Source organism: Silurus meridionalis, chromosome 18 (assembly GCF_014805685.1).
Source record: "Silurus meridionalis isolate SWU-2019-XX chromosome 18, ASM1480568v1, whole genome shotgun sequence".
Taxonomy (NCBI): domain Eukaryota; kingdom Metazoa; phylum Chordata; class Actinopteri; order Siluriformes; family Siluridae; genus Silurus; species Silurus meridionalis.
Window position 1 is genome coordinate 27,845,521 of NC_060901.1, and position 20,855 is coordinate 27,866,375.

A 20,855-nucleotide genomic window follows, 5' to 3' on the forward strand; every position below is an offset into this window, starting at 1 on the left:
AACCCTGTTACATACCTACTCACCTCCACCAGCATCTACACCTCCACCACCACCACTACCATCTCCACCAGCATCTCCACCTCCACTACCACCACCATCTCCACCTCCACCATTACCACCATCTCCACTTTCACCACCATCTACACCTCCACCACCAGCATCTCCACCTCCACCACCAACACTACCATTTCCACCAGCATCTCCACCTCCACCACCACCACCATATCCATCTCCACCTCCACCACCATCTACACCTCCACCAGCATCTACACCTCCACCACCAGCATCTCCACCTCCACCACCAACACTACTATTTCCACCAGCATCTCCACCTCCACCAGCATCTCCACCTCCACCACCAACACTACCATTTCCACCAGCATCTCCACCTCCACCAGCATCTCCACCTCCACCACCAACACTACCATTTCCACCAGCATCTCCACCTCCACCAGCATCTCCACCTCCACCACCAACACTACCATTTCCACCAGCATCTCCACCTCCACCAGCATCTCCACCTCCACGTTCACCACTACCACCTCCACCAGCATCTCCACCTCCACGTTCACCACTACCACCTCCACCAGCATCTCCACCTCCACCTCCACCACCACCACCATCTTCATCCTCACCACCATCTCTACCCCAACACCATCTCCACCCTCACTATCATCTCCACCTCCACCACTATAGTCATTCCCTCGTCTCTTCTCTACAGAACGTTACTGTTCTCCTCACTGTAAATCACACAAACACAAATCATTAATTACATATAATTCTTCACACCTCAGCACCCCAACACCATCAGTTCCCTCATGGAGTCAGAGCAGGGTGAGCTCCTCTCCTTCCTCCTCCTCCATCACTTACACACCCCCCCATGGGAATCATGGGAAATGAAGACAGAAAGAGGAAGCAAAAAAGATAAAGACAAGACGAGAGAGAAAGAATGTGGATAGATGAGTACTGGGTGTACTGAGTGTGTACTGGGTGAGGAGTACTGGGTGAAGAGTACTGGGTGTACTGGGTGAGGAGTACTGGGTGTACTGGGTGAGGAGTACTGGGTGTACTGGGTGAGGAGTACTGGGTGTACTGGGTGATGAGTACTGGGTGAAGAGTACTGGGTGTGTACTGGGTGAGGAGTACTGGGTGTACTGGGTGAAGAGTACTGGGTGTGTACTGGGTGTGTACTGGGTGATGAGTACTGGGTGTGTACTGGGTGAGGAGTACTGGGTGTACTGGGTGAGGAGTACTGGGTGTACTGGGTGTGTACTGGGTGTGTACTGGGTGAGGAGTACTGGGTGTACTGGGTGAGGAGTACTGGGTGAGGAGTACTGGGTGTACTGGGTGATGAGTACTGGGTGTACTGGGTGTACTGGGTGAAGAGTACTGGGTGTGTACTGGGTGAGGAGTACTGGGTGTACTGGGTAATGAGTACTGGGTGTGTACTGGGTGAGGAGTACTGGGTGTACTGGGTGTACTGGGTGATGAGTACTGGGTGTACTGGGTGAGGAGTACTGGGTGTACTGGGTGATGAGTACTGGGTGTACTGGGTGAGGAGTACTTGGCGTACTAGGTGATGTGTACTGGGTGTACTGGGTGAGAAATACTGGGTGTGTACTGGGTGATGAGTACTGGGTGATGAGTACTGGGTGTACTGGGTGATGAGTACTGGGTGTACTGGGTGATGAGTACTGGGTGTACTGGGTGATGAATACAGGTGTAAACCAGGTTATGTTCAGTGTCTCAGAGACAAGTGTTTGTTTTCAGACCCAGTGATGAGACTGTTTGTACCAGGTAGGACCCGTGGAATGGCTGAAGACACACTGATGCTGAGATGTTGTTGAAGGTGAGATTTTTTTTTTTTTTCTGGAGAAATGATCCAGTCACATTTACATTCTGACTGCTAGGTGTAAATAAGTTGCAGCAGAGATGTGAGATCAGACCTGAGGGGCGGCGCTGAGGTGCTAAATCTGAATAAATATTCTTACCAGATGATGGAACTGAACACCTTCATCTGGTGGTGTGCTCTCAGTCCGAGCTCTGATTGGTGTATATGAGCAGTGAGATGTTGGGGTCAGGGGGAGTTGATGAATGAGGAGTATAAATGTTTATGATTGTTCCAAGCTGCTGCATGATTCCTCATTAAACCAGATGCATTTCAAATATGACCTTTAATACTAGTCAGTTCTAATGAAACCCCCCCACCCCAAACCACCCCCCCCACACACACACTTTTATACATAAACAACTGACAGGTGTTCTCACACCACCCCAGATGTGGAATGAAAATCAGATTTAGCACCTCACACACACTCTTTGCAGAAATAGGTTTTGAACATAAATAGGTGTGTGTATGTGTGTGTGTGTGTGTGTGTGTGTGTTAACCTTGTGTTACCATTAACCTTATAAAATGTGTTCTCTTTATTCACTATCCATGCATCAGTTGTGTGTGTGCGTGTGCGTGTGTGCGACAGTAACGCATTGCTCCTCCTCTTATGGTGGACTGTATTTTAGGTGTTTAAAGTGGTTTCTGACAGATGATCTTAGGGTGTAGGTGTGTGGACAGATTAGTAGTGTAATCTGTACCTTCATCTGTACCCTCCATCCACCTCACACACACACACACGCACGCATACACACACACTGCTACAACATTACCTGTAAAATTAGAGGTGATTTATAAACAGAATACAGAGAAAAAAAAAACAATTACACATTTATAACTCAGGGTATATAATCACATTACACTCACACACACACACACACACACACACACACACACACACACACACACACACACACAAACACTTCATCTGTCACTTAGCTCTAAAGCCCACACAATGAAAAAGAGCTTTTACTTCTGATTAATGTGGATTTTACTGCAGTGGTGACATCACACTGTCATCAAAAAGTCATCAGAAACCACACACACACACACACACACACACACACACACACACACAGTGCAGCTGTTTGTCTTTGACAGTGTGTCTGATTGAGTGCTACTCCAGATCCCTGTGTGTGTGTGTGTTTGTGTGTTTACCAGAAGTTTACCTGATTCTGATTGGCTGACAGGAGTCATGTGCTCCAGTACGTGGTGTTTATGGCTGTACATTATGTTCATTAGGGAGTTAATGTTGTTGATGAATTGTCTGGTGTGATTGTGTTCTGTAGGACTGGGATTAACAGAGAGGAGGACCAAAAAAACGCCCCAAGTGAGCAAATGGAGCGCTACCTGGGAGAAAGTTCTAAAGCTCCACCTCTGATTAACTACACCCACTCTAATGCGTCCGATCAGAGGGCAGAGTTTGGTGTCGCCGTGGTGACGGAGCGGTTAGCAGTGGCTTGTCTGTTGGGTTTGCTGGCGTTATCGACAGCTGTAATGAACGGCGCGGTTATCGCCGCTATCCTGACCACCAGAAAGCTCCGCCTCCCGGCTAATTACCTCATCTGCTCACTGGCGGTTACCGACTTCCTGGTTGCGTTGCTGGTGATGCCGCTGAGCATCCTGTACATCGCCATGGCGACGTGGAACCTGGGGCGTGTGGTGTGTGAGGTGTGGCTGAGCGTGGACATGACCTGCTGCACCTGCTCCATCCTGCACCTGTGCATCATTGCACTCGACCGCTACTGGGCCATCACCAAGGCGGTGGAGTACGCCCGCAAGAGGACCCCGCGCCGTGCCGTTATCATGGTCACCGCTGTCTGGGTGGCCTCTATCTTGATCTCAGCCCCTCCTCTTTTCTGGCGCCGGCGCCGTGGCGCCGTTCACCAGTGCGTGATCGAACACGACCAGCTTGGTTACAGTATCTACTCCACCTTCGGGGCCTTCTACATCCCCATGACTCTGATCCTCATCCTGTATTACCGCATTTATGGGGCGGCCAAGTCCCTTTACCAGAAGCGTGGCTCCTCACGCCACCTCAGTGACTCTCTAAACCACTTCCGAGTTGAGCTGTCCCCCTCTGACCCCGGCATGGAGCTGGAGAAGCTGAACAGCCCCGAGGAAAGGAACCAGGTGTGCAGCTCGCGTGAGAGGAAGGCCGCTCGGATCCTCGGCCTCATCCTGGGCGCTTTCATTGTCTGCTGGCTGCCCTTCTTTATTAAAGAGCTCCTGATGGCACTGAATGTCCTGCAGCCTTCTCCGCACGTGTCCGACTTCCTCACCTGGCTCGGATACATTAACTCGCTGATCAACCCGCTGCTCTACACCAGCTTCAACGAGGACTTCAAACAAGCCTTCAAAGGGCTCCTAAAGAGGAAAGAGCACACATAGGACCACGGGGATGCCAAGGTTCCAGGCCTTCTCCTGGAGCTCACGTCTTCATGTCCCCTTACGTAAAGCACATGGAGCACATGTACACTGTCAGTGAAGTGCACTAGACGAGGAAGATGACTTCTTAGTGCACTTCTGAGCACATCTGCACTGCTTCTGGGGCTACGTCCCAAAGAACTCCTATATTTATACATCACTGTACTGAATCAAGTGTTACCCTACACAACACACAACACCTTACATTACAAACTGCACAACACCCTACACAAGACTCTACACCCTGCACAACACCCTACACAAGACTATACACCCTACACCCTGCACAACAACCTTTCACAAGACTATACACCCTACACCCTGCACAACACCTACACACTACACAATACTCTACACACTACACCCTGCACAACACCCTACACACTACACAAGACTCTACACAACACCCTACACAAGACTTTACACCCTGCACAACACCTACACAAGACTCTACACCCTGCACAACACCCTACACAAGACTATACACCCTACACAACACCCTACACACTACACCCTGCACAACACCTACACAAGACTCTACACACTACACCCTGCACAACACCCTACACACTACACAAGACTCTACACAACACCCTACACAAGACTTAACACCCCACACAAGACTCTACATCCTGCACTACACCCTGCACAATACCCTACACAACACCCTACACAAGACTCTACACCCTGCACAATACCCTACACAAGACTCTACACCCTGCACAACACCCTACACACTACACAAGACTCTACACACTACACCCTGCACAACACCCTACACACTACACAAGACTCTACACACTACACCCTGCACAACACCCTACACAAGACTCTACACCTGCACAACACCTACACACTACACCCTGCACAACACCCTACACACTACACCCTGCACAACACCCTACACAAGACTCTACACCCTGCACAATACCCTACACAAGACTCTACACCCTGCACTACACCCTACACACTACACAAGACTCTACACACTACACCCTGCACAACACCCTACACAAGACTCTACACCCTGCACAACACCTACACACACACACACTACACAAGACTCTACACCCTGCACAACACCTACACTACACAAGACTCTACACTACACCCTGCACAACACCCTACACAAGACTCTACACCCTGCACAATACCCTACACAAGACTCTACACCCTGCACAACACCTACACACTACACATGCTACAGATACTCTAGCAGTGAACTCTTTCCCTAGCTATCCAAGCGTATAACATCCACAACAGAAGCCTAGATGTGTGTACACTGCAGTACAGTGTGCTAATGAGGTCACACTACAGGAGATACCACCACACCTCATTACTGTGCTGGAGCTGTGAAGAAACCGCTGTGAGAATTTACCCACAATGCATTGCTGCCGTCTGTCACTGATTCCAAAATGGTGTAAAGAGGAGGAATAAAGTACATCACACATCTCACACAGTCTGGGTTACTTAGTGTGTGTGTGCGTGTGCGTGTGTGTGTGCGTGTGCGTGTGTGCACGCGTTGTTTTGTATCTGTGCAAAAGAAAAACCATACAAAGATGCTGTTGCCATGGCAGTGTATGTGTTTGTGAGTGACCCCTGTGGGCTGAAGGATCAAACCCACACACTTCTAATCTGTGTGTTATTGAACCTTTAGGATCTGATCTGTTCATTAATGTAATGTATACTGTAAGACACACACACACACACACACACACACCAGCCATCCTAATAACCAGGTGAAAGTCTGAGTTGTGATGGCTCTTGTCTTTTCATATTAATTAAACAAAACTCTGTAAGTGTGAGATCAAATATTAATGCCTGTTGAAGCACACACACTTACACATATACACCTACACACACACGCAACTACACATTCACACACACTTACACATATACACCTACACATTCACACACACCTACACATATACACACCTACACAATCACACACACATACACCTACACACACAACTACATATACACCTACAATCACACACACCTACACATTCACACTTTCACATATGCACACCTACACATATACACACACCTAAACACAGAACTACAAATACACACCTACACATATACACACCTAAACACACACAACTACAAATACACACCTACACATACACACACCTAAACACACACACACAACTACATATACACCTACACAATCACACACACATACACACACACACATACACACACACACACACATACACACACACACACCTACACATTCACACAACTACATATACACACCTACACATATACACCTACACACAGAACTACAAATACACACCTACACATATACACACACTAAACACACACACACACAACTACATATACACACCTACACATATCGCACACCTACACACACACAACTACATATACACTCCTACACAATCACACACACCTAGACAGTCACACACCTACACATATAAACAAACCTAAACACACAACTACATATACACACCTACGCATATACACACACCTACATTCACACTTTCACATATGCACACCTACACATATACACACCTAAACACAGAACTACAAATACACACCTACACATATACACACCTAAACACACACAACTACAAATACACACCTACACATACACACACCTAAACACACACAACTATATATACACACCTACACAATCACACACACATACACACACACACATACACACACACACACACCTACATATACACCTACACACAGAACTACAAATACACACCTACATATACACCTACACACAGAACTACAAATACACACCTACACATATACACACACCTAAACACACACACACAACTACATATACACACCTACACATATCGCACACCTACACACACACAACTACATATACACTCCTACACAATCACACACACCTAGACAGTCACACACCTACACATATAAACAAACCTAAACACACAACTACATATACACACCTACGCATATACACACACCTACATTCACACTTTCACATATGCACACCTACACATATACACACCTAAACACAGAACTACAAATACACACCTACACATATACACACCTAAACACACACAACTACAAATACACACCTACACATACACACACCTAAACACACACAACTATATATACACACCTACACAATCACACACACTACACATATACACCTACACAATCACACACACCTACATATACACCTACACACAGAACTACAAATACACACCTACATATACACCTACACACAGAACTACAAATACACACCTACACATATACACACACCTAAACACACACACACAACTACATATACACACCTACACATATCGCACACCTACACACACAACTACATATACACTCCTACACAATCACACACACCTAGACAGTCACACACCTACACATATAAACAAACCTAAACACACACAACTACATATACACACCTACGCATATACACACACCTACACATTCACATCTTCACATATGCACAACTACACACACACATATACCTACACATTCACACAACTACATATACACACCTTCACATATGCACAACTACACAGTCACACACCCCGAGCAGACAGGTGTGCTAGTGTAACACACCCGCTGTACAGACTGTACCCCTGACTTCCTGTCTCTCTCTGATTGGCTGATTCTGGGAAAACCAGTCGTTTATCCACAGCTGTAGGAGGTCCTGAATTTAGGTGACTTGAAATATGCCTTATTCTGGATTAGATTGGGTTTTTGTATTAAATGATTATATTCGTAAATATTTCATCATTTACCCTCAGCAGAGACTATAATGATAGAATTATTTCGACCTATTATATTTAAAGCTTTTAAAAGGTAAATATGAAAGTGTAAGGAGCAGGTTTATGGATGTGGTGAGGGAGGACATGCAGGTAGATGTGTGTGTGTGTGTGTGTGTGTGTGTGTGTGTAAGAGGGAGATGTAGAGAACTGGGGGTGTTTGGAGACAGAAGAAGAAGCAGATTTTACATAATTTATTCCAAATTACTTCCTTATTTTAATTTCTATCTAAAATATACCTCAGATATTCTGTTATCTAATCTAAATCTAATCGCTGATTTACCTGAACATTCAAGTGCATTTACAGATGATTCTGATGTATCTAGTAGTTGATAAATCTGATATATTATGATCAGGCGCTCTCCGTGGGCTACTAAATAAGGGGTCCTTGTTTAAAGCTCACAGCAGCGACAGACGGGATCTCCACCCCCCTCCCCCTCCCCGCCCTGACGCACGGACGCGCACGGGTTTGAGGGTCACGTGGTCTCCGTGCGGGTGCGTACGCGGCGCAACTGGAAGTGAAGATGGCGGACGAAGAAGAGGCCGAGCGGGAGCCCCACGGACCGCGCCGCCCTCCAGACACCCTGCGAGCGCTCAACGACCGCCTGGAGGAGCTGTCCGCCGCGCTGAGCTCCAGCCCGGGACCCGCGGAGCAGGAGGAGGCCACTGCGCGCTACTGCCGTGCTTTCTGTCAGGTCTGTCCGCCGCAGAGCTCCGCTGTAAACACGGAGACTAGCGCACTACAACACAACACAGCCGAACCGAACCGTACTGTACCCCTAAACCCCCCCGGAGCCGTGCCGTACCGTGTCCCCCCGGGCCGAGCTGTGCCGTGCCGTGCCGTACCGTGTCCCCCCGGGCCGAGCCGTGCCGTATCCGCGGGCTGAGTGTGTACAGATTTCCCTTCCACACCACCGCTAGCTGTCATGCTAATACAATAATAATAGAGGGTGGTGTGTGTGTGTGTGTGTGTGTGTGTGTGTGTGTGTGTGTGTGTGTGTGTGGTTTTTTTTACTCGGTCTAGTCACCTTGAGCAGGGAGTGATTTGGGAGTGTTTGAGTAAACACTGAAGATGGGCCAGAGTTCAAGACCGTACACACACACACACACACACACACACACACTTGGTGACGGAGCTGAAAAACTTGGAGTATAGAATGGATGTGATGTTGTCAGTGTGTATATCTGTGTGTGTGTGTGTGTGTGTGTGTGTGTGTGTGTGTGTGTGTGCAGACCCTGGTGGAGTGTCTGAGTGTGTGGAGATCAGATGAAGATCCGTGGTCGATGTTGGAGTGTTATCGTGTGGCGTTGTTGAGTTTTGCTCGTGTGTCGGAGCATCTCTCCATCCAGAGCGAGAACGTCGGAGTGGTGCTGGAGAGACTCTCGATGTGAGTAAAACACACACACACACACACACACACACACACACACACTTGTTTATTCTATATTTTGAAATCTTAAATTTTAACATGTTCTCCACACTCACTCATTCATTTATTCCTTTATTAATCCATTCTCACTTTATCACTCCATCATTCACTCACTCCTCTGTGTGTGTGTGTGTGTGTGTGTGTGTGTGTGTGTGTGTGTGTGTGTGTGTGTTCTGCAGGAGTTGTGTGGAGCTGCTGCTGTTTATAACTGAGGCTTTTCCAGATGCATTATGGGAGCAGTTTCAGTTCTCCATACAGGTACAGCACACCTGTATCAACCCCTGGGCTGTGTCCCAATCCACACTACCTCCCCCTCTCCTCCTCCTCTTCTTCTTCTTCTTCCCCTCTTCTTCTCCTCTTCTTCTTCTCCTCCTCTTCTTCTTCTCCTCCTCCTCTTCTTCTTCCCCTCTTCTTCTCTTCTTCTTCTTCTCCTTCTCCTCTTTTCTTCTTTCCCTCTTCTTCTCCTCTTCTTCTTCTTCTCCTTCTCCTCTTCTTCTTATTCCCCTCCTCTTCTTCTTCTTCCTCTTCCCCTCTCTCTTCTTCTTCTTCCCCTCTTCTTCTTCTTCTCCTCTTTCCCTCTTCCTCTTCCCCTCTCTCTTCTTCTTCCCCTTTCCTCTTCTTCTTCCCCTTTCCTCTTCTTCTTCCCCTCTCCTCTCCACTTCTTCTTCCCCTCTCCTCTCCTCTTCTTCTTCCTCTTCTTCTCCTCTTCTTCTTCCTCTTCCCCTCTCTCTTCTTCTTCTCCTCTTCTTCTACTGTCTCATTGTGATTCAGGTGCACATGTGACCCACTTCCTGGCTTTGGTAGATCTGAATCTCGTTGATTTTCTGCTGTGTGTGTGTGTGTGTGTGTGTGTGTGTGTGTGTGTGTGTGAGGTAAATAAACCCGTGATGTTTGGTGTCTGCACAGACGGCTCACACTCTTCTGCAAGACAACGGCATCACGCAGCTGCACCTGCTTTCCACAGCCACTCAGGAACGAGGGATGTGGAGCAACATCACACTACAGAACCTTCTCAGAAAGAGACGCCTCCCGAGGAGAAAGGTGATGTCCTCAGAGATACCTGACCCTGTGTGTGTGTGTGTGTGTGTGTGTGTGTGTGTGTGTGTGGTTTTACTCGGTCTAGTCACCTTGAGCAGGGGTGATTTGGGAGTGTTTGAGTAAACACTGAAGATGGGCCAGAGTTCAAGACCGTACACACACACACACACACACACACACACACACTTGGTGACGGAGCTGAAAACTTGGAGTATAGAATGGATGTGATGTTGTCAGTGTGTATATCTGTGTGTGTGTGTGTGTGTGTGTGTGTGTGTGTGTGTGTGTGTGTGCAGACCCTGGTGGAGTGTCTGAGTGTGGAGATCAGATGAAGATCCGTGGTCGATGTTGGAGTGTTATCGTGTGGCGTTGTTGAGTTTTGCTCGTGTGTCGGAGCATCTCTCCATCCAGAGCGAGAACGTCGGAGTGGTGCTGGAGAGACTCTCGATGTGAGTAAAACACACACACACACACACACACACACACACACACTTGTTTATTCTATATTTTGAAATCTTAAATTTTTAACATGTTCTCCACACTCACTCATTCATTTATTCCTTTATTAATCCATTCTCACTTTATCACTCCATCATTCACTCACTCCTCTGTGTGTGTGTGTGTGTGTGTGTGTGTGTGTGTGTGTGTGTGTGTGTGTGTGTGTTCTGCAGGAGTTGTGTGGAGCTGCTGCTGTTTATAACTGAGGCTTTTCCAGATGCATTATGGGAGCAGTTTCAGTTCTCCATACAGGTACAGCACACCTGTATCAACCCCTGGGCTGTGTCCCAATCCACACTACCTCCCCCTCTCCTCCTCCTCTTCTTCTTCTTCTTCTCCTCTTCTTCTTCTCCTCCTCTTCTTCTCCTCCTCTTCTTCTTCCCCTCTTCTTCTTCTTCTTCTTCTCCTTCTCCTCTTTTCTTCTTTCCCTCTTCTTCTCCTCTTCTTCTTCTTCTCCTTCTCCTCTTCTTCTTATTCCCCTCCTCTTCTTCTTCCCCTCTCCTCTTCTTCTTCCTCTTCCCCTCTCTTCTTCTTCTTCTCCTCTTTCCCTCTTCCTCTTCCCCTCTCTCTTCTTCTTCTTCCCCTTTCCTCTTCTTCTTCCCCTTTCCTCTTCTTCTTCCCCTCTCCTCTCCACTTCTTCTTCCCCCTCTCCTCTCCTCTTCTTCTTCCCCCTCTCCTCTCCTCTTCTTCTACTGTCTCATTGTGATTCAGGTGCACATGTGACCCACTTCCTGGCTTTGGTAGATCTGAATCTCGTTGATTTTCTGCTGTGTGTGTGTGTGTGTGTGTGTGTGTGTGTGTGTGTGTGTGAGGTAAATAAACCCGTGATGTTTGGTGTCTGCACAGACGGCTCACACTCTTCTGCAAGACAACGGCATCACGCAGCTGCACCTGCTTTCCACAGCCACTCAGGAACGAGGGATGTGGAGCAACATCACACTACAGAACCTTCTCAGAAAAGAGACGCCTCCCGAGGAGAAAGGTGATGTCCTCAGAGATACCTGACCCTGTGTGTGTGTGTGTGTGTGTGTGTGTGTGTGTGTGTGCGTTTTTCACTGCTTAACCCTCTACGTGGGTTCCCTGTGCCTACTTTAGTGCGTGAGTTCCTGCTGCGTGAAGGTCCGGAGCTGCTGGAACTCAGGGTGAAGTTCCTAATTAAAGAGAACTCCATGGAGAAGGCAGCGCTGCTGGCTAAAGCCTGTGCTGATCTCCTCGAGTTTGGAGCAAACAGAGGACACTTTAAACAGATCTACCTCGTGTGTGTGTGCTCCTCTGCTCCACAGGAGATGCTGATGGAGGAGGTGATTAGTTTTGTTCTAAAATAAATATCTTGGTGAGGTTTTACTGGTTGTGATTTGTTGCACTGGATGCAGACCTGTGCTCTGATTGGTTACTGGACAAAGGGGGTGTGGCCTGCTTTCTAACTGGTTGAAGCACAGATGTGACTGGGGTGTCTGCTAAATTCTGATTGGCTCACAGGGACACTGGGGTAGAATCTGTGTTCTGATTGGCTCACAGGGACACTGGGGTAGAATCTGTGTTCTGATTGGCTCACAGGGACACTGGGGTACAATCTGTGTTCTGATTGGCTCACAGGGACACTGGGGTACAATCTGTGTTCTGATTGGCTCACAGGGACACTGGGGTACAATCTGTGTTCTGATTGGCTCACAGGGACACTGGGGTGGCGTGTCTGTTTGGATTAGTAACTGTGCACTGCTGCATTATTATATATCGATCTGAAGTTCTCCAAATCCTTCTGTAATTCTCCTGCAGCTCTCCCAGGTGGACTGTCGTGATGCTCTGGAGATGATCTGTAACCTGGAGGCAGAAGGAGATGAGAGAGGAGCATTCACACTGTGTTCGGGCTTCCTGACCCGACAGCTCCTGCAGGAGGACCCGTACTGCGCCTGGTCAGTGTCCTACACGAGGAACTAATCCTACACCCTTCGTGTGTGTTGTTGATCTGCAGATCTTTAGCTGTCTCAGTGTAGACTCACGTCAGGGTTCAGTCAGATTATTGTTTATGCCATGTGTGTTGATCGGATGATCGATCTCTCTTCCAGGGAACTGACCCTCTTCTGGAGTAAACTCCTGAAACGATTGGAGCCTTCAGAGCAGAGTTTTTTGGAAAAGTGCCAGAAGATGTCTCTACTCACCAAAACTGTGTTCCACCTGCTGTTCTTTATTAAAGTGATCCAGTCTGAGGTGAGTTCTTGGTCCACTGTGGATGTACATCACTGTAGGCTGATGCTCCTGATGGTTTACGGTAACGAAATGTGGTCACAACTCTGTTTTCTAATCTGCAGTTGGATAAGATTGGATTGCCAGCCTGCATTCAGATGTGTATACGTGCCCTGCGAATGGAGTCCTGTGAGGGAGCCAACAAGGCCACCATCTGCAAAACCATCTCCTGCCTCCTGCCCTCCGACCTGGAAGTGAAGCGGGCCTGCCAGCTAACGGAGTTCCTCCTGGAGCCCACAGTTGACTCTTATTATGCTGTGGAGACTCTGTACAATGAGCCAGACCAGAAGCTGGAGGAGGAAAACCTTCCCATACCCAACTCTCTACGCTGCGATTTGTTCCTTGTTTTTAAAACTCAGTGGCCTTTTGATCCGGAGTTCTGGGACTGGAAGACGTTAAAGCGTCACTGTCTGGGTCTTATGGGCGAGGAGGCGTCGATCGTGTCCTCCATCGACGAGCTGAACGACGATCGCTTTGTAGACGTGGAGCGAGACGATGTTGACCTGGCGCCCGAAGAGTTCAAGGACGTTTTTGAATGCTTTTTGGACACGACTAATGAACTGAAGGAGATCGCAGACCAGCGTCAGAAAAACAGAGAAGTCAAAAAGTTGAGGGAGAAGGGATTTGTGTCGGCCAGGTTTCGAAACTGGCAAGCGTACATGCAGTACTGCGTGCTGTGCGATAAAGAGTTCCTTGGCCATAGAATCGTGCGCCATGCACAGACTCACTTCAGAGACGGACTTTACAGCTGTCCCATTTGCACAGAGACGTTTGAAGCGAGAGAAACTCTAGACCCGCATGTGGCATCACACGTAAAGCTGTCTTGTAAAGAGCGCTTAGCTTCCATGAAAACCACTAAAAAACTGACTGTTGCGAACGCTCCTGATCTCACAGCTCTGACAAACAAAAGTGGAGAAAACCAGGCGCGGAAAGCCAAGGCTAAAACCTGCGACGGAGACGTTGGTCAGCTGTCCAACGGAGACACGACAGGCTCCCAGACCGAAGTTCCCGGAGTCAGGGTCAACGCCAGAGAGCGAAACGTGTGTCCTGTTGCGAACTGCAGAAAAGGTTTCAAGTTCTTTCGCAATCTTCTCACCCACGTGAAGGACCACGGGGAGATGGAGGAGGCCAAACGCTTCCTCGAGTTGCAGACCACGAAGATAGTTTGTCAGTATTGTCGCCGGCACTTCGTTAGCGTCACTCACCTCAATGACCACCTGCAGGTCCACTGTGGTGCTAAACCTTATACGTGCATTCAGCTGAACTGTAAAGCCAGCTTCGACACCAATGCTGAGCTTCTTCTGCACAGCAAAGGACACTCTGTCTTCAAGGCCAAGTGCATGTTTCCTGGCTGTGGAAAGACCTTCTACGAAGCTTATAAACTCTACGATCACGAGGCGCAACATTACAAAACATTTACCTGCAAAGTGCCAGGATGTGGTAAAGTGTTTCACGCCCAGTCTCAGTTAGAACTACACGAGGAGAGCCATAACGTTAAGAAAGAGGAGATGCAGACGGCAGACACCAACGAGCCTGTAGATCCTCAACCACACCTGTCCAGTGAACCAGCCAAACAGGACGTTCAGCAAATAGCACCTCCAGCAAACCCCAGCTGCATGGTGAACCCTGAAGATCAACCAACAAATCTGGTGAAAGTGAAGCATTCTGTAGAAAACATGCTCAACCCCTCTGGTCAGGGTCCCACACAAGCGTTCGGCCTTCTGCCATGTAAAAGCGAGCCACCTGATCCAAACCTGGATGCTGGACCACACGTCCCACATGTGGAGACCCTGCAGGTCCAACCTCCTCCAAACCCTCCCATGACTCACCTGAATGGACCCGGACCTGAAGAGTCCTTGTTAGATGTGCTAATGAACGATCCGATGCTCACTCCATCATGTCCACTTCCGCCAGCATCTTCATACCAGAGCCTCCTAGAGGACTTTCAGCAAGCCCCATCTGGAGATGTTTTGCAAGCTCAAATGGAGTCTGCTGTCTCACAGAGTCACACCCAACCCTTATACAGCAATGAAAACTCTGACTACGGCCAGTATGATCCCAATCCGATCCACACTCCGTACCCAGTTACGTACGGGAACAACCTGGTGTCTTTAACGCAGACTTCCCATAGCGGTCCATCAGTAATGCCTGTGTCTCAGAGACTTCCTCCACAAGTCAGCTCTTTTCCCTCCAACAGACCAGTACAACCAGTGCAGACCAACACATCTGGTTCTGCAGGTGAGGAAAAGGACAGATATAAATGTGCATATGAAACCTGTTCTCGAGATTACAGCTCTTATAGAAGTCTCACCAAACACATGAAAGCTGCTCACTGTGAGTTTTATACACAATGGAAACTGGCAAAGAGGAACAATAAAGTACCACCAATCACAAGCAGACCTGCATCCATGAATGTCAAGAACGTTTCTTCAGAGCCCATACAGAACCAGTTGGGTCTGAGGACTTCTGCTCCTCTCGCACCAATGCAGAAACCTCCTGCTCAGCAGCACTGCCCAGCAAGCTGTCTGAGCTCCACGTACCCCTCAAGTTCTTCGCATTTACCTGCTCCTGCTGGTCAGACCTTCCCAAACCAGATGGACAACATATTGGATCCCATTGTGCTCTCACAGTTAGGAAACACTGCCAGTCAGCCTCATGTAGCTCCTCACTCCTCGTGGAGTTCTGTATCGAGAACCAGTTCATTACAGCATTACCATCCGCAGGAGATGACGTCTTCTAGTGGTGGTTTCTCCTCACAGATGGACACTGCACCACAACCCCAAGTTCCGAATGTCTATAATGGAGAAATGTCTTGTCCTCCTTTGCAGCATCAAAATAATCCCTCGTGTCGCTTTATTCAGAACCAGACCATGAATAATCCCAACAAAATAGGTCATTCCAGTGACTCTTCACCTCCTTACATCCAGATACCGAAGACTAATTCAGTCCCTGTAGTCAGACATACCGAGTGTATTGTGAAACTGGAGAAAAACCCAGATTTGGTTCTACCTCCTCCAAACATGGCACAACAAATCCACCCTCCTGCTGCTGTGAACTCTCAAGATGAAACCAGCAGTTCCACACATGAAGGCGACATAAAAAAAAGGAAACGGAGCAGCAGAACCAAGTGGCCTGCCATCATCAAAGACGGCAAGTTTATTTGCTGTCGGTGCTTTAGAGAGTTCCAGAGCCCTAAATCTCTTGGTGGACATTTGTCTAAACGTGCTGTGTGCAAACCCTACGATGAAACGGTCCTGTCCGCAGACCTTCCTAGTTCATTTCTGGAGCTTTTGAACTCCCCTCACCCATCAGATACTCCTCCTCAGTCCTCTCCTTCTGCACAAGCCACTCCCAATCAGACGTGGCCTTCCATGACTAAAGGTCCTCTTGATCCAAAACTGTTTCCCAATGTGACTTTTCTGAACACTAAAGATTCTGTCTACAGCAGTATCAGTAAGACCAGTAGTGAAAATGTCCAACACAGTTCACGAAGTCTGGCTGAGTCTGTCAGTGCACGTCAGCAGACCTTCGCAGAAACATCCGTCTCTTACCCTCAAGACAGTCAAAACAGTGTGATCCAACACACAGGAAATATAAAAGACAAGCACAATCAGAATCAAATGCATTATACCCAGTCCTGCAACTCCTTACAGAGTGACACCGGTTCCTCAGAGAAACTCTCGGCTTGCTTCTTAAACGAACCGTCAGACTCAAACTCGAGCAGGAATCCCACTAATCAGATCGACAGAATCCTTCAAGCCGAAACACTAAACAAGATAAAGGAGATTAAAGAAAAATCTACCATCACAAACGCTAGTGGATTATCCAACGATGGGCTACTGGCCGCCATGGCGAGCCTCGCTCAAAACCTGGTATCAGAAAAAAGCGTGAAGGAAAGGCTTCGTGAGCAGATCTTAGCTGGAGACTTCCAAAAGAGAAGCAGCTCGTGCCAAGGGGTCGAGTACTCGAATGTACAAAATCCAACGAGTGACGTTCCTCAACACACAACGAACGTAATTCAAAAAGCGTTTCCGAGTGACCATCGTACTCCTGGAAGTGTCCTACCTGATCAGACCTCCACACAGATTCCCATAGCTGCTGCTGCTTCTTCAAACAACAGTGTACCAGAAGATTTATTAAATAATCCAGTGCAAGAAGATGATGCTGAAGTTACAGAAATTCAAAAAGCTCTGGAAAGACTGGATCTGGATCGGGAAACGAGTGACCATGACCAGACCCCTGCTCTGCCTGTGGAGGCTGAAGGAGTAACGAAAGCCTCAGAAGGTACATACGGTTTTATCATACGAGGTTATTCCTGTGACAGTGAGGGCTGTGGTTACAGAGCCATGACAAAAGACGCCCTCTTCAAACATCTCGTGAAACAGCATAACTATACAGAAGACATGCTGAGTCAGTGTCGAAAGGAACAGTTCAACTTCGCGCCTTTTAATTGTCAACTCTGTCCCAAGACCTTCACACGGAACTCCAACCTCAGAACCCATTATCAGTCTGTTCACAATTATTCACACGAGCAGGTGGTGAAGATGGGGATTACACGGCAGTACAGTCGGAAACCCTCCGAGGCTGATCAAAGTCTCCAGACTTCAAGCGATTTGCTCAGTCAAATGGTACCAAAGGTGCTTTTCGCTGGACAGGTGCATCATGCTGAGACTGGTTCTGGTGTCCCAGGTTTCATATCTCATGTTGGAAGCATTAAATCAGAATTAAAAATTCAACCTTTTGAACAACAACTTCCTGTTCCTTCTATTGACTCTGGTGTTCCGAGAGCACAGACAACTTCACATCAACTTCAGAGTCAGCCTACCACGCATCCATCAGTGATTAAAGCCACGCCTTCTTTGCTAACCTCCTCAAGTGTGGAGCAGCAGTTAAATCGGCCAAATGGGTTTGTGACTGGATCTCTGGCACCTTCTCAGCACACCCATGGAATACCTCCTGGGGGTCTGTTGCCTTCAGGTGCAACCCTTGTGAGCCAGACACCTCTGGTCCCAGGGCAGGTAAGCAACCTGTCCCTAGATAAGAAGGCCAAACTTGGAAGACCTAAAATACTAAAGCCTAAGGATGTAACAAAGAAGATTAAGGAGAAGAAGGCGGACATGGACGATGTTTTTAGTCCCTACAGGCCGTACCGCTGCGTCCATCAGGGCTGTGTGGCCGCCTTCACTATTCAGCATAATTTGATTCTTCACTACAAAGCTGTACATCAGTCTGCACTCCCCAAATTTGAAGATGATGAACAGATCGAGGAGGAGAATAATGAAAATGAGGAAGAGGAGGATGAGGAGAATGACATGCCCAGTGGTAAGGGTGGTGAGATGACAGAGTTTCGCTGTCAAGTCAAAGACTGCTCTCGAATCTTCCAAGTGGTTACAGATCTTCTGCAGCATTACCTTCAGCTCCACAAACTGAGCCTTGACAAAGCAGGCGTCATGATGTCCGGTCTGAACCTGGGTAGGTTTTGTTGTGACCAGCCAGACTGTGATGTTACCTTCACCGGATTCTGGAAGTATGTCAACCACATTGACCATGAACACAAGAAGGTCAAGCTCGGCAGAACGGAACCTGTTGATGGAATGTTCCAGTGCGAGGTGGAGGCTTGTAGCTGCGTTTATACCACACGCTCAAACTTACTGCGGCACATCATGAAAAAACACCAAGACCTTTACAAACTCCGACTGCTGAACTCCAGAGGCGTCAAACTTGGCCGTCCTCCGAAAAACAGCTTAGTCTCCCTTGAGAAGGAAAATCGAGAAATTAATAAAAAACCTAGTCAGAAGAGTGGTGAGAAAAAGAAAAAGAAACAAAAGAACCTCTGGACGAAATACGGAAACCCCATTTTAAAAACAAAAGAGGAGGCCTCTGCCATGTGCATCAAAAAGACTCAGTTACAGTACCCCTGCATGCTTAAAGGCTGTGAGAAGGTGGCCGACTCTGAGCGAAGTCTCATGAAGCACTATGTCCAGCATGGTCTTCCAAAACAATACCTGGAGGAGCAGAGGAGCAACTACATCTTTTGCAAGAAAATGTCTCGCTCCAAGTATAAACGAATTGCGTCAAGGAGTGACGATACAGACAAGTCTGATGAAAGCTCCATCGATACCTCTGAGAACGAGGACGCTGTGGACACCGGCCCGAGCGAATCTGAGTTTTCAAAGCCGACGTCGGAGAAGGAGAGCACAGAGGACACAGAAGTTTCAGATGCTAAATTGTCTAGTGATCCGAGCTCGGATATCTCTGTGGTAGTGAAGCGGAAGCGAGGGCGCCCCCGCAAGGGAGAGTCGATCAAAGACCTGCAGCTCGCACGCAAGAAAATGACGAGGTTAAGAGTGGCGCAGAGGCCCTCAGTCAACTATGCAGACACCAACTCCGACTCCACTTCTTCCAGCGCCATGCTACCACGGGAGCAACCGCTGACCACCTTCAAGCCGATGGGATTTGAGGTGTCCTTCCTCAAGTTCTTGGAGGAATCTAGTCAGTCGCCCGGAAAGAGGAAGACGAGTCCTTTATCGGCGATTCACCCACACAAGAAATTCCCGACCCTGCACTTGAAGACGGCATCAGTGGTGTGCAGCAGGATCAATCCTGAACATCACTGCCGAGATGTACTGAGACTTGTAGAATTTAAGAACCCTCAGAAACTGACTTCTCTCAGCAAGGTGACGTTCGAGGTGCACAGAGGGTTCTCGAGTGTTTTCGAACTGTTGCTTAAGCAGCTGCATGAGATGCGTCCTGCGGTGGTCATTCAGAAAGAGGGCCTATCTAATGTTAATGGGTAGATCTGATCTCAGGACGAGGGTGGATCTGGAGCTCCAGTGTTGCTGTTATGGGGATGTTAAGTGGGTTAATAAGTGTGCAGGACATGTCCGATTGCCCTTGAACGCTCCTGTAAAACGTCTGCTGATCCCTCCGCAGGACTGTGTATTATTGTTTGAGTTGTTAATGATATACCTCTTACGCATGCCCTTCAAAAAAAATAAAGTTCATGCATCGGCACATGCGGTCAGTGTCGGAACTGAACCCTTAGAGGAAGATTTTAATCGTCTCGGATCCCGTAGGTATTTTAAAACGAGCTAGCTTGTGTCCAGGTTGGACTGACGATCCTGTAGTGCAGTGGTAAACTGTAGATGGTAAACCATTTGTAGTATTGTTCGACTTGCATTGTACAATTTGAACGTGTATAGCGTCGTGTCTGTGTGTGCACACCCTGACTCTCTACTGCCACCAGCAGTCTGTACCTTACACAACAGAGACCAATTTATTACAGCTTGCATTTTCTACCTCTGTGTGGCTCTGTGTGGGTTTTATTTTTCCCTCTCGGAAATCATGTCACAGCTTCCCCTCCAATTCACACAATAAAAATGACTGTCATTTCAGCCGGATCCTGAAATCGTGCTCACTTCCTGCTCACTTCCTGCTCACTGATGAGCCTGGTTTCTTTAATTACCTGATTTACAGGGACATTTCACAAAAATGACTTAAATACGTGCATTAAATATCTACAGCTGGTCCCTGAGTTACGAT

General features: G+C 47.9%; 3 protein-coding genes across 4 annotated transcripts in view; all 3 read left to right on the forward strand.

Annotated features, from left to right (window-relative positions):
• The window catches only part of LOC124401007 (5-hydroxytryptamine receptor 1E), an 11,235-nt gene extending 6,441 nt beyond the window's left edge, over positions 1 to 4,794 (forward strand). The window contains exons 3-4 of one of the 2 annotated variants that reach the window (XM_046872890.1): positions 1,771 to 1,849; positions 3,178 to 4,794. In XM_046872890.1, the coding sequence (XP_046728846.1) occupies positions 3,227 to 4,279 (1,053 nt within the window). In that variant the 5' untranslated portion in view covers positions 1,771 to 1,849; positions 3,178 to 3,226 and the 3' untranslated portion in view covers positions 4,280 to 4,794. The remainder of the gene's footprint in view (positions 1 to 1,770; positions 1,850 to 3,177) is intronic. The other variant, XM_046872891.1, reaches the window with a different exon arrangement.
• A 3,735-nt stretch (positions 4,795 to 8,529) lies between these two features.
• On the forward strand, positions 8,530 to 10,903 carry LOC124401743 (zinc finger protein 292-like). Its single transcript, XM_046874169.1, has 5 exons — positions 8,530 to 8,798; positions 9,337 to 9,491; positions 9,713 to 9,791; positions 10,440 to 10,574; positions 10,868 to 10,903. The coding sequence occupies exons 1-5, from the start codon at positions 8,628 to 8,630 to the stop codon at positions 10,901 to 10,903; spliced, it is 576 nt and encodes a 191-aa protein (XP_046730125.1). The 5' UTR covers positions 8,530 to 8,627.
• Positions 10,893 to 20,707, forward strand: LOC124401015 (zinc finger protein 292-like). Its single transcript, XM_046872902.1, has 7 exons — positions 10,893 to 11,020; positions 11,243 to 11,321; positions 11,916 to 12,051; positions 12,165 to 12,370; positions 12,846 to 12,982; positions 13,136 to 13,277; positions 13,379 to 20,707. Exons 1-7 carry the CDS (start codon positions 10,917 to 10,919, stop codon positions 20,108 to 20,110), a joined length of 7,536 nt encoding a protein of 2,511 aa, XP_046728858.1. The 5' UTR covers positions 10,893 to 10,916; the 3' UTR covers positions 20,111 to 20,707.
• Positions 20,708 to 20,855: the final 148 nt, after the last annotated feature.